Source organism: Drechmeria coniospora, chromosome 01, assembly GCF_001625195.1.
Source record: "Drechmeria coniospora strain ARSEF 6962 chromosome 01, whole genome shotgun sequence".
NCBI classification, from domain to species: Eukaryota; Fungi; Ascomycota; class Sordariomycetes; order Hypocreales; family Ophiocordycipitaceae; genus Drechmeria; species Drechmeria coniospora.
Window position 1 is genome coordinate 7,863,989 of NC_054389.1, and position 13,019 is coordinate 7,877,007.

Sequence of the window (13,019 nt, forward strand, 5' to 3'; positions counted from 1 at the left end):
TACCGCAAGTACATGTAACTGCACCTGAGTGCCAAAGTGAACAGAGTACAAGTAGGTGCATGTATCAAGTACGTACCCTGCAAGCAAGCGCTCGAGTACTTGCATCGGTACCTAGTTGTACTCCGTACATGCAAGTACATGTACTGTAATTAGGCACAGTACGGAGTACTTGTACAGTGCAGTTGTCTGTGTGTGGAACATGGTACGTAAGTAATCCTCCAGAATTTCGCTTCTGCTGTACAAAGTACTTGCTGTACGATAGTTGCAAGTAAGTGCCGTAAGTACAGTACAAGTACTCCGTACAGTAGGTGTACTTGCTTTGGTGTGCAGGTACATGTAGTTGTACTGTGCGGAGTAGTTGTAATACTGTAAGTACGTAAGTGCTGAGGGTAAGTACTACAAGTACAGCAAGTAAGTACTTGAGTACTACAAGTATAGCAAGCACTTGGGTGTGCCAGTACCGAGTACTCCGCAAGTACTTGCGTCAAAGGACGTTGCGTATAGGTAGGGAGCAAATAGCATACTCAGACTCGTTCCCCATGGCCGAATCCGCAGAATCACGACAATGGGCTCCATCGACGGCAACATGGCGACTCGTACTGTACATGCACATGCACCTACTTAAGGGCCGGTGGCCTCCTGGCGAAGCTCACGTCACCTTGTAGACGGGCAAAGCACCTGTTCCCGTTCATCGCCCTCCATCGTCAGCATCACCGTGCTCGGCCTCGCCACCATGAGAGTCATCGCAACCGTCCTGCTCCTCGGCGCCTCGGCGCTGGCGGCTCCCAGCCCCGTCGATGGAGTCCGGGCCCCTGGCGGTGGTAAGTCGCTTGCCGTCTCGATTCGACTGACCCGTGCGGTGCGGTGCCGTCGTGACGCTAACTCGCTCGTCGCAGCCGTCGAAAGGCCCGAAATGACCGTCTTTCGCCGCTCCAACAACACCACCGTCTGCCGCAAGAGCGAGGTGTTCAAGATCAAGGCAGCCATGGCCGACTGCAAGAAGCTTGCCGAGGACGGCAAGAAAGCGGCGAAAAAGGGTCACGACGGACTCTTGAAGCAATTCTTCAAGGATGATTCTCCGTCGACGAGAATCCACGTCGCCGACGTTCTCGAGCAGGTGCTCCGGCATTGTGGCGACGAGTCCCGGCTGCCGACCGACAGCTGCCACGGCGACTTCTGCTCCGACCACGACGACGCGTCCGCCATCGACCTCGGCGTGCCCAAGATATACTTTTGTGACGCCTTCTTCGCCGACGATTCGGCCGGCTGCCGCGACATGAGCCGAGGCGCCACCGTCGTCGCCCAGGCCGCGCGCGCCGTGAACAAGGACGTGAGGGTCGTGACGCGAGGGTACCAAGGCAGCCTGGGCCTCACGAGGTCCGACGCCTTGGCCAACGCGGAGTCGTACGCCCTGTTCGCCACGTCCGTCAGCCCGCGCTGCATCGACGAGTCGAGGACCTTTCTCGACAAGGTTTCGGGCGCCATGACTTGGCTGTTCAACGTTAAAGAACAATATTTCGGCGTCAGGAAAATTTACGTGCCGCAGGAGAACGAGGGGAATTGAGAAGGAGAGAAAAGAGTGCAAGATTCTTGCCGTCGAAGCGAACATGGCTGCCACGTGATCTACCGTACAGTGCTCGCACGGAGCGTACGCAACACTCGCGGCGCCGTACTAGGTACGAATGATTTCGTGCAGGTGGGCGTACCTGCGTCTCGGTCGCAAGTACCGGGACGGGGCCGAATCATGCAGCCCACCACCCGAGCGGTGCAGGGTGCGGTACGGAGGGCTGGCCACGCCTGTACTTGGCATTCATGTACCCTGTACTGTACCTGTACGGCACTGCACGGCAGAGTGCACAATCGAGCGCTGCACAGCATCCACTCGCTTGCTCTGCACGGAGCCAGTAAGTAAGTACACTGCGGTAATTGTCCGGCACGCGCTGCTGAGGTGGAGCAGCCTCGAACCATATGGCTGTGCCAGTACTGCAGTAATACGGCCACAGTAGATGCGTACTGTATGCTGGCTGACACGGTGCATGTACTGTAGCTGTGCGGTTACGATGATTCCGACTGCCGACAAACGCACCCACACTGTGCCGTTATCGGCTTGGCTCTCGGCGTGGCCTATCAGTGGCGGGGAATCTCCCAAGTGCCGAGACAGACGACCAAGCCGACACGCCAATGAAGAGTACTTGCGCCTGTCCATCTGCAGTAATTGCACTGTTAGCGCCGCCAGGCAACGCCAGTACCAAGTACTTGTGATGCTGCCTGAGCCGCCGCGAGCGCCCCGTACACTGTACTCGTGTGCACCCTTGCTCGTAGGTCGTCATGCTAGGGCGCTGGACGCGAACATGTACTGTAGAGCGAGGCTTGAATATGGGCCCAGCCACGACGACGCCCCAACGGGGGACTAGGGCTACCGCCACCGTTTTGTCTATACTTATTCTTCCCCCACGGCCAGCGAGGCCATGGTGGCGATGCTTCCATCTGGTTCCCGTTTCTTCGCACACCCAATAGGCGTGCCGGCCTGTCTCGCGATGAAAATGAAATACACATGCACGGCACGGCGTCGACGAGCTCGCGCGGCAACGCATCGCCGCCCTGCCGCCCAAGGTTGAGATGGTCACGCCGCGCTTCCGTCGTCTCGTCGTCGGGCCACGGACAGGTCGGCCGCTGCTCGTCGTCCCGGCCTCGCGTCCGAGGCGCCTTGCCCGACTTTCGCTCCGCCGCCCTAGTCGCCTGTCAGAGCTCGGCGTTTCACATAGCTAGGCGTCGAGCAAGTAGGGCTCGACCCCATGCTCGCCGTCTCCTCCTCGTCGCCGCCGGCGGGGCCTTACCCATAGCTCGCACCTAGCGCGGAAAGGCAGAAACCCCCCTACGTTTGGGGCACCACCACCTTGGGCCGACGTCGAGGTGCTGCTTCGGCGGAGAGACGGTCAGCTCCGTGCGAGGAACGAATACATAATAGTCGGATTCGTGCCTCGCTCGACAGCTTGGCCGTCTCGTCATACCCATTTGCGTCGACAAATTCTTGAAGGCTGTCTATCGTTGGATAGCCTCGTCCATTCTTTGCCTGCTTGTCTTTTCTTGCTCTCCCATTCGTTTCTACACATACTTACTTTCCCGTACATTCTTTCCCGTACAGTACATTCTTACCCGTACATTCTGACCCATTACATTCTTTCGACGCATTCCCTCCGCAGCAGTCAAGCATGTTAAAGTATTGTAGACTGGCCAGCACCATAGCCATCTGGGCCCTCCTGGCCGTTGCCCTGCTCAGCCTCGCCTCCGGTCGTCGACAAAGCTATCGATCCTGGTCCGTGGCCTCGTCCGGCCTCGGCGCGACGTCGTCGATACCGCACAAGATATGGCAAATCTTCCTCACGCCCCCCAAGGCCGACAGGGCAAGCTTCCAGATCGAGTCCTCCTCCCTGGCCTACACGGCCTCCTGGCTGGCGCGCCACCCCAACTACGAATACGTCCTGGTCGGCGACGAGGGTGTCGAGCCCATCCTCGACCAGAACTACAAGGACGACGAGTTCCTGCATCGAATCTTCCGCGAGATGAAGAGCACGGGCATGCGGTCGGATCTGCTGCGCTACGTGCTGCTGGCCACGCGGGGAGGCATCTACGCCGACCTCGACGTCGAGGCCGTGCGACCCTTTGACGAGTGGGTTCCGGCCGAGTACAAGGACCGGGCGCGCGTCGTCGTCGGCGTCGAGTTCGATCGCCTCGACGGACCCAACTGGAACGAGGTCCACGAAGACATGCAGTTTGCCCAGTGGACCATTGCCGCGGCGCCGGGACACCCGCTGCTGCGGTCCATGGTGCGCCGCGTCGTGTCCACGCTCGAAGCGTACGTCGAGGAAAAGGGCATCACCTTGGCGGAGCTCAAGGCCGAGTCGGCCGACGTCATGGTCCTCACCGGCGCCGCCGCCTGGACCGACAACGTCTTGGCCCAGCTCCAAAGGTACGAACCCGCCATCACCTCGTTGCGGGACCTGTCCGGTCTGAAGGAGCCGCGCCTCGTCGGCGACATTCTGATCCTACCCATCAACGGCTTCGGCATGGGGCAATCCCACTCCGGCAGCAGCAACGACGGGACCATCCCGCACGACGCCATGACGCGTCACAATTTTCACGGCTCGTGGAGGAACGACGGCAGCAACTGATGCTGCGTCGTGGCCAGTCGAGAGCGCCGAGCGGCATTTGACGGTGGAAGTCACGCCAGCTGGGCGACGGAACGAGGTGGCGGGCAGACGAGAGAAATCTTGGTTTGCCGCCGAATGAAAATAAAACCACATGGCAATCAGTCCAGTCCATCAAGACCACGGGGCGCGTCACGTGCATGCCATGCCGGTGCCGTAGCCTGTTGTGCATGTCGATTCGTCGTGCGTGTCGGTTCGCCGCACATGTCGGTTCGCGGCTGCCGTCGTCGACGAGGCCAATGGCTTGCCAGTCGTGACGGGACTCGACAACGGCTCTTTTATTATTCCATCCATCCTTGATCCGATATAATTTACTTGTGTGTGCACGCAAGCTACCGACAAGACGTCGGTACCCCATAACACGCCCTCTGCGGACGACGACGTCGCTCGTCCGTCCGTCTCGCCACCACACGGCCACCAGACAGACGACCACCAGATGGCGAGCTTCGGGTTCAGACGTTGCCGTCATGCACTGCTTGCCGACGCAGACAGGCTACGAAAAAGGCGTCGGTGACGAGCAAACCACGCTCGCCGGACAACGACGTCGCTCGTCCGCCTCACCACGACGTTACGGGCTTGGTGTCCACGTGTTGCCATCACACCACCACCTCCCACTCGACACCCGACACCTCGCGATGGCATGAAACGGCACAACCGACTCTGCTTGCCGCCACGCCCACTCTCCTCCGGTTGCCTCGTCACTTGCTGCGCATGCCGGTAGCGAATACGGCCTCTCGCCACGGCACTGCGACGGCGCGAGGTCAGCGATACTGACAGAACCTAACCACCAAGGCGGAGCCGCTCGGGCCAATCAGAGGCCTGGGATGCGCATCGCGGAAGCAATGGCGTCGATGTCGTGATTGCTCCCTACCTGACGCAAGATGGACAGGACCGGCGATTGCACGCTGTCACTCCCCGAGAGTGCCTTTTCGCACTGCTAACCCGGCGTCGGATAGTAAAGGAGAAGCAACCAACTCGTCAGTCGCCCGTCGTTTCCCACCTTGGGCGCAGGACGCTCCCTTTTCCTGAATTCCGACACCTCCGAGAGCTGTCTTGCACACCATTCACTTTAAGTTCTGCGACTCCCTCGTCCCCGTTATCCTTGTCCGGTCTATTCTTGCCACATCCGCCGGAAGAGCGTCGTTTTGTCGACGTTGACACGGCCAAGGACACTCAACCACCATTACCATCTTCACCATCTTCACCATCTTCACCATCTTCACCATCTTCACCATCTTCACCATCTTCACCATCTTCACCATCTTCACCATCTTCACCATCTTCACCATCTTCACCATCTTCACCATCTTCACCATCTTCACCATCTTCACCATCTTCACCATCTTCACCATCTTCACCATCTTCACCATCTTCACCATCTTCACCATCTTCACCATCTTCACCATCTTCACCATCTTCACCATCTTCACCATCACCACCACCACCACCACCACCACCACTATCGCCGTCGTCCTCGTCATCATCGCCATCGTACAGCCCTCGTCGCTTCGTTCCATTCTAGCCTCTCGAGCATGGTGCGAGCAGCTTCCCCATCGTCGTCCTCTGCGCGGGGCGGCATGCACCACGCCGACGTCGAGTCCGGATACGCATCCGGCCACTCCGACGACGCTCCGTTGCCGAAAAAAGGTCGGCCCAAGGTGTCTCTCACGCGGGAGCACATGGACTTTCTCAACGACCAGATGGAACCCATGCACCCCATGGACATCCTTCGCTTCTGCACCATCCTGTTTCCCGACCTGTACCAGTCGACGGCCTTTGGCCTCACGGGGCTCGCCACGCTCGACATGCTCTGCAAGATTCGTCGGGAAAACAGCTCGTTGAGGCCGGTGGGGCTAATCTTCCTCGACACGCTCTACCACTTCCCAGAGACGCACGAGCTCGTCGCCCGCGTCCGGGAACGCTACCCCGACGTGCCCGTGCACGTCTTCAAGCCCGACGGCGTCGACACCGTCGAGGAGCTCGAGGAGACGTACGGCGCCGAGATGTGGCGCACGGCCGGCGACATGTACGACTGGATCGTCAAGGTCGAGCCGCTGCAGCGGGCCTACGACGAGCTGCGGGTGGCGGCCGTCGTCGGCGGTCGACGGCGCTCCCAGGGGGCCGCCCGCGAGTCCATGCCCATCCTCGAGCTCGACGACGAGCGGGGCATCATCAAGATCAACCCCATGGCCACGTGGAGCTTTTCCCAGGTCCGCGACTACGTCCGGGAGAATGCGGTGCCGTACAACGCGCTGCTTGACCGGGGATACAAGTCGGTCGGCGACTGGCACTCGACGAGCCCCGTCGAGGAGGGCGAGGACGAGCGGGCCGGCCGGTGGAAGGGCCAGGCGAAGACGGAGTGCGGCATCCACAACAGGCGGTCGAGGTACGAGCCGTTTGCCGACGGCGCCAAGGAAAAGAAGTCGGTCGGCCAGGTGGTTCCGCCCGTGTGAGGGCCGCACAACCGCGGGGAGAGATTTGCGTCGACGACGACGTCACGACTTGCCAGCGTTCGCCCAGGCGTTGGGAGGGACGGCGTTGGGAGGAACCTGCCATTCGTCGTCGCGCGCTGCTTGGATGCCGTCGCCGTCGGGAGCGTCGCTCGACCAGTCGGTCTCGGCGCCGGCGGCATCTTGTCATGAGCAGCCGAGGCCAACGGCATGCAGCTCATGGGCCGCCCAGCAGCCGAGGCTACCATGGGGGCACGGAGGCTTGCGCTCACGGCCGATATTGGGCACGCCGGGTGGCAGCCCGCGGCGCTGCGCTCATGGCGAGTGTGCATACAGTTTTGGCAGCGAGCAGCGACTGTTCCAGGTAGTAGCAGTTCCAAGCCGTAGCGGCTTCAAGTAGTAGCAGTTCCAAGCCGCAGCGTTTCCAGGTAATAGCGGTTTCTTTTCCAGCGGTTCCAAGCAGTACTGGCAGAGAGCAGTGGGCAGTTCCAAGTACCCGTAGCGGTGACTCCAACCCCGCCAACTGGTCGCTACCGGCCATGGTTCAGTGGAAGCAGGGCCTGGGAACGAGGCGCCGTAGCACTGCAAGCACTTGGCCTCGCAACCATGCTATCATGACTCTGCCCCCGACGTCGTTTGTGCCCTCGAGAACCATGGTTGGCCATGGTTGGTCATGTCAACACTCGATTATGATGCATTCCCATGGCCGAAGCAGTTGGACCAAACCCAACGGTCAGCGCGGCATTTGCTGCGTCGCCTTGTCGTGAGCGTCGTGCTGTGCCCTGCGTGGAACTGAGCCGTGCGTTGGTTGCGGGTGGTGGCCTCACGCACTGTGCATACCGTGTCCATGTAAATGTGGTGTACGGTGCGCAGTCGTTAATCGCCACGGTACGGCGGACGTCCACTCGCCAGAGGCTCCGGCTCCCACTCCCGCCTCGACATCGCCATCGTGAGCCGCTCACCACCTGCTGCCGTCTGATTCTCGCCAACGCATCTCGAGCCCTCCTCTCCCTTCGAGTCCACGTCGGCATGCGGCGGCGGAGCGGCGGCCTGCCTGCGCCGGCGACAGAGTTTGCCGCGAGGAAGAATAAAATCTTGCAGCAGCTGGCCGTGCCCGACGGCGAATACCTCGACGCCTCGCCCAAGGGCTCCGTCGACGAGGGCATACGGCATCTCATCGACGAGATCAACGGCGCCGACGGCCTCGTCACGACGAGCAGCTGCGCCGGGCGCGTGAGCGTCTTCCTCGAGGGCCGGAAGACGCCGGGGGACGAGCACGAGCGGTGGCCGCGGGAGCAGGTCGCCGGCGTCGGCGGCAAGGGGGCCGGGGGGACGTGGCTCTACGTGTCGCACGAGCCCGTCGCCTGCGCCGACGGCGAGGCCTTGCGGGCGTGGACCGAGGCCTTGGCCTTTGCCGAGCCCTCGTCGTCGTCGGCCGGAGGCCACGAGCCCCACGACGGCCGGCTGATTCACTTCAAGTTCGAGCCCATGGTGAGAAGAGCGAGAGCGGCACCTTGACGGAGACGGAATCGACTGACCAGGACGGCGGCCAAGATCCTCCACATCCTCACGGCATCGCTGGCCCACGCGCAGATGGTGCTCCGCTCGGCCCTCCAGGCGGGCTTCCGCGAATCCGGCGCCATCAACCTCACCTCGACGGCATCGTCAGCGGCGACAGCGGCACACGCGGCACCTCACGCCTCGCCGATGCCCATGGTCGCCGTCCGATGCATGGGGCTCGCCTTGGAGTCGCTCGTGGGCTTCGAGACGGCCGACGGCCTCGAGCGCCGCCGCCTCGTCGACGACGCGTACCTGCGCACCCTCCTGTCCGTCGCCAACGACCGCTTCTCGGAGAATGCCAAGCGCATCGAGAGGTTCCGCGCGGGGCTCCGGGAGCTCTTGCGGACGGCCGGTGACCCGAAGCTCAACCGCGAGGGTCACGAGTGGGAGGATGCCGCCGCGAGGAGGGAACGGATGAGGACCGAGGGCTTGCGGAAAAAGGCGGCCCTCGCGGCGGAGAGGAGAGCAGGACCGGAGGAGGGCATGGACGGTTGACGGCGCGCGCCAGGGACGCAAAAGCCTGGTTTCCGATGGTCGAGTCGAGTCATGCATCTACGGCATGGACGGCTGACGGCGCGCCCCGGCAGAGTGGTCATGGGAGGGCCGCCACTCCGACGGTGTCTACGTTGGGTGGATGAGATTTCAGGGACGCACAAGCCTGGTTTCCGATGGCCGAGTCGGGCCATGCATCTACGGCATGGATGGGCAACTCCTCAACATCGGCCAACCCTGCCAGCCTACGTCTCGGCCGCCACCCCGTCGTTGCGGGCCGGCGAGGGACGGTCGGCAAGGCACGGCACGTTGTCTCGCGGCATTCCCGTTGTCGTATCGGACAATGGGCGTGCTCGACGCAGCATGAACCCCGTCGACGGCTCCAGCACGGCACGTCGTCTCGCGGCATTCCCATGCTCGTTGCGGACGATGGGCGTGCTCGACGCGACATGGCCCTCATCGACAGCTCCAGCACGGCCCATCATGTAGGCAGAGGGAAAAAAAAAGTGGCGACTGTGCGTGGTTGCGTCGTATGAAGCTCGGCGTGGTTGCGTCGTACGAAGCTCGGTGCGGCATGGGCGTGCTCCCGTTCCCGTCGCCGCTCTGCACCGGCGGACCCTTTCGATCAGGACGTCACCCTGTCCAGCCTGCTCTTATGCTCCCGTTCCCGTCGTCGCTCTCTGCACCGGCGGACCCGTCCGATCAGGACGCCACCCTGTCCACCCAGCTCCTTTCGAGCTTCTTGACCTCGGCCTTGAAGCTCTCCACCTCCTGCCAGCAGTCGAGCGGCCGACGGTCGTTTTCCCGGAGGCAGCGAACGACGGCACCGCGGGCGTCCTCGACGGCGTCGGGCAGGGCGCGGACCGTCTTGCGTTCCTCGAGCTTCCGCCGCAGCTCGTCGACCTCCCTGCCGACGCTCGCGCGGCTCGGCCCATCCTGCCGGGCTTCGGCGGCGGCGCGGGAGGCAATCTTGTCGTGGGCGACGCCGAGGGCCTCGGACTCGCGCCTCTGCAGCTTCTCAAGCTCCTCGGCGACGCGGGCCTGGACGTGGCGCTCGACGAGCCGGGCGCGGGAGGCGTCGGTCTGCGGAGAAGGGGTCAGCGACGGCACGGCCGAGGGACGGAGGGGAGGCTGCGAGCCGGCGGGCGACGGCACCTCGGGGCTCGACTGCAGCGATTCGAGCACGTCGAGGGAGAGGCTCGGAGGGCTCGCGCTGGAGGTGAGCGGGCACGTCAGCACGCGGCGCTCCACGGGGCGGGGGCCAGGGGACGGGCGCTCACGACTTCCACTCGTAGGCGGCCCGGGCGTCCTGCTTTGACGTGTTGGCGCCCATGATGTCGGGCGCGATGGCGGTAGGGGCTGAGGGTGAGACGGACGACTCGACTTTTTGCATCTGAGGGCGTCACCAGGCAGCTCGGTGCCAGGCAGTCGGTGCCTGAGGCGCACACAGGCTGGTGGTATGGTGGGGGCGTCGTAGATTTGGTGCTGCTTGGGCGGCGTCACGTGCCGGTTTTGAAGGCAATTTGATACGTTCAGTACGGAGTAAGTACGGAGTACATGTATGTAAGTACTGCAAGTACTTGCTCCCGGAGTAAGTACGGAGTCCGGAGCAAGTACTTGCATGTACGGAGTACTCCGTACTTACTTACAGTTAAGTACACTTGCAGTACTCCGTATTAATACTAGAACATGCACTTGTGCAAGTACACATGCCGAGCAACAAGCCTCAGTGCGGCTGGGCTGCCGGCGGTGGCGCACCTTAAGCGGGTCGGGTGGCCGTGCTGTACGCTGACAAAGGTTGTGCTGACAGGAGGTACCCCGTACTGCGTACTGTGGTGTAGCAGATGTTCCATCAGCTACAATCAACTTGGAAGTAAGTACTTACCATGTACTCTGGATAGAGCATGATGGAATGGTGCAATTACAATGTACTCTGGACAAGGGATCATAGCAATGAGTACAACGTACTTGGACAGAGCATCATGGCAGTGGGCTTAATGTACATGGTCAGAGCATCATGGCAATGAGTTCAGTACTCGCAGAGCATCATCATGGCCATGAGTACAATGTACACGGACAGAGCATCATGGCAATGGGTACAATATACACTGGACAAGATCATGACAGTACATGTACTGTACGATGCACCGTGCACCGGACAAAGCATCATGCCGGTATTAATTAATACAGGTACAATGTACACTGGACAGAGCACCATGACAGTATTAATACAAGTGCAATGTACACTGGACAGAGCATCATGACAATACAACGTATACTGGACGGAGCATCATGACAGTGCAAGCACAACGTACACTGGACGGTGCATCATGGCAATTCAAGTAATTACAACGCCCTCCGTACCCGGACAGAGCATCATGACAATGATGCAATGATCCTCAGGACAGAGCATTATGGCAACGAGTACAACGCACACGGACAGAGCGTCACGGCCCAAGTACAATGCACACGGACAGAGGATCATGACAGCACAAGTACAATGTACAGAGCATGCATCATGACAATACAAGTAATAATTACAACGTACACGCACAGCGCACCGTGGCAATGCACGAGTACAATGCTCCTGGACAGAGCATCATGGCAACGAGTACAATTGTACCTCTGGACACGGAGCATCACTATGGCGATGCGTACTCTGTACAATGCACTCCCGACAGCAGAGCGTCACGACAGTGTACCAAGTGCTCTGGACAGCGCATCATGACAGTGCACTTAAGTAGTACTGACAGTATCACGGGATGTACCCAGTGCTCTGGACAGAGCATCATGACAACCTGAATGCACCTAGTACTGACAGTGCATCACGACAATGTACCCAGCACTCTGGACAGAGCATCATGACAGTGCACCTAGTGCTGACAGTGCATCACGACAGCGTACCTAGTACTCTGGACGGAGCATCATGACGGTGCACCTAGTCCTGACGGAGCATCAGGACAGTGCACCTGCGTCGTGCAGGCAATTGCCTGGTACTTGTAGTCTCCCTCTACAGTGCATGTACAAGTAAGTACTCTGCCATGCTGGCATCCATCAGTACGCAGTACCAGGACGAGGTGCTACCTGCGTCGTGCAAGCAATTGCCTGGTACTTGTAACCTCCCTCTATATGTGCAAGTACCAAGTACTCTGTCATGCTGGCATCTATCCGTCTAGTATGTGGTATTACTAGGACGAGGTGCTACCTGCGTCGTGTACTAGGTACTAAAGCAATTGCCCGTTACTTGGGCCGGACGCTCGTCCATCCACCTCTGCAGGTCAAGTACTCTGCCATGCTGGCGTCCATCCGTACGCGGTAACGGGACGAGGTGCTGCCTGCATCATGCAAGTACGCACATGTACAGTACCAAGGTAAGTATGCGTACCTAGGCGGTAATACTTGGGCACGGATGCACCCATACAAGTACAGCACCGTCACATACAGCCCGTCAAATACAGCACCGTCAAATGCAGCACCATCAATTACACCACCCGTCAAGTACAGCACCATCAATTACACCACCCTGTCAAGTACAGCACCATCAATTACACCACCCGTCAACTACAGCACACGCACTCCCTACTCCTTACTAGTACGGAGCACACCTTGCGATGACTGCATTCGCACCAAGGCCCTGCACGGATGCGAGTCGCCCCCCCCCCCTACCCTCTGTATTTCGCACCCATGGGACGAGGTGCCACCTGCGTCGTGCAGGCGAGCACTCGCACTCTGATTGGCGCGTTGGCTGCGTATTCATCCAAGGTACGGATGCGAGTCATCTCGCTCTCGCCGTCCTGTTGGCCGAGGCGCCATGCGTGTGCGTGTACCTGCGTCGTGGTTACGGAGTACTTGCACGCACCTGTAGGGGTCGTCCACCTGTTGCGGCGCCGTTGGCCGGCAGGTTGCGCCGCTATTGGTGTTGATGCTGCATCCATGGTGCCCTGCAGGTGCGTCGCCTGCGCCACACCTGCGGCACAGGCAACCAACCCACGGCCGAGGCCGAGGCCGAGGGCGGCCGCTCGGTTGATTTGCAAGACTCTTCACCCCATGCACGTCCGCGATGCGGCCCGTGATTCGCGCAAACCCGCCATCACGTCAACGCCATCAGGGGTCGGCAGCCTGACGGCGTGCTGTCGGCCCCTGCGGCTGCGCGTCATTCACCCGCAACCACATCGGCGCTCGTGCAGGCGCGGGCGAGCTTCGCACGCACACCATGTCGAGCGTGGACGTGGACGAATGCGTGCTGGGCGACAGCACGCTCGGCCTTTGGCACCAGTGGTCGCCGCAGAAGAGCTGGCGTCGGCCTGGG

General features: G+C 60.7%; 5 protein-coding genes across 5 annotated transcripts; 4 read left to right on the forward strand and 1 right to left on the reverse strand.

Annotated features, from left to right (window-relative positions):
- Positions 1–733: 733 nt before the first annotated feature.
- On the forward strand, positions 734–1,564 carry DCS_02055 (uncharacterized protein; the record flags this gene model as incomplete). Its single annotated transcript, XM_040799384.1, has 1 exon — positions 734–1,564. The coding sequence occupies one exon, from the start codon at positions 734–736 to the stop codon at positions 1,562–1,564; it is 831 nt and encodes a 276-aa protein (XP_040660267.1).
- Positions 1,565–3,212: 1,648 nt separating this feature from the next.
- On the forward strand, positions 3,213–4,172 carry DCS_02056 (alpha-1,6-mannosyltransferase Och1; the record flags this gene model as incomplete). Its single annotated transcript, XM_040799385.1, has 1 exon — positions 3,213–4,172. One exon carries the CDS (start codon positions 3,213–3,215, stop codon positions 4,170–4,172), a length of 960 nt encoding a protein of 319 aa, XP_040660268.1.
- Positions 4,173–5,089: 917 nt separating this feature from the next.
- Positions 5,090–6,661, forward strand: DCS_02057 (phosphoadenosine phosphosulfate reductase; the record flags this gene model as incomplete). The annotated part of the gene is made up of 3 exons (XM_040799386.1): positions 5,090–5,129; positions 5,377–5,855; positions 5,909–6,661. 3 exons carry the CDS (start codon positions 5,090–5,092, stop codon positions 6,659–6,661), a joined length of 1,272 nt encoding a protein of 423 aa, XP_040660269.1.
- Positions 6,662–7,272: 611 nt separating this feature from the next.
- On the forward strand, positions 7,273–8,713 carry DCS_02058 (uncharacterized protein; the record flags this gene model as incomplete). The annotated part of the gene is made up of 3 exons (XM_040799387.1): positions 7,273–7,324; positions 7,374–8,149; positions 8,213–8,713. 3 exons carry the CDS (start codon positions 7,273–7,275, stop codon positions 8,711–8,713), a joined length of 1,329 nt encoding a protein of 442 aa, XP_040660270.1.
- Positions 8,714–9,412: 699 nt separating this feature from the next.
- DCS_02059 (DUF1690 domain-containing protein) lies at positions 9,413–10,043 on the reverse strand (the record flags this gene model as incomplete). Its single annotated transcript, XM_040799388.1, has 2 exons — positions 9,413–9,923; positions 9,991–10,043. The coding sequence occupies 2 exons, from the start codon at positions 10,041–10,043 to the stop codon at positions 9,413–9,415; spliced, it is 564 nt and encodes a 187-aa protein (XP_040660271.1).
- Between the last annotated feature and the right edge of the window lie 2,976 nt (positions 10,044–13,019).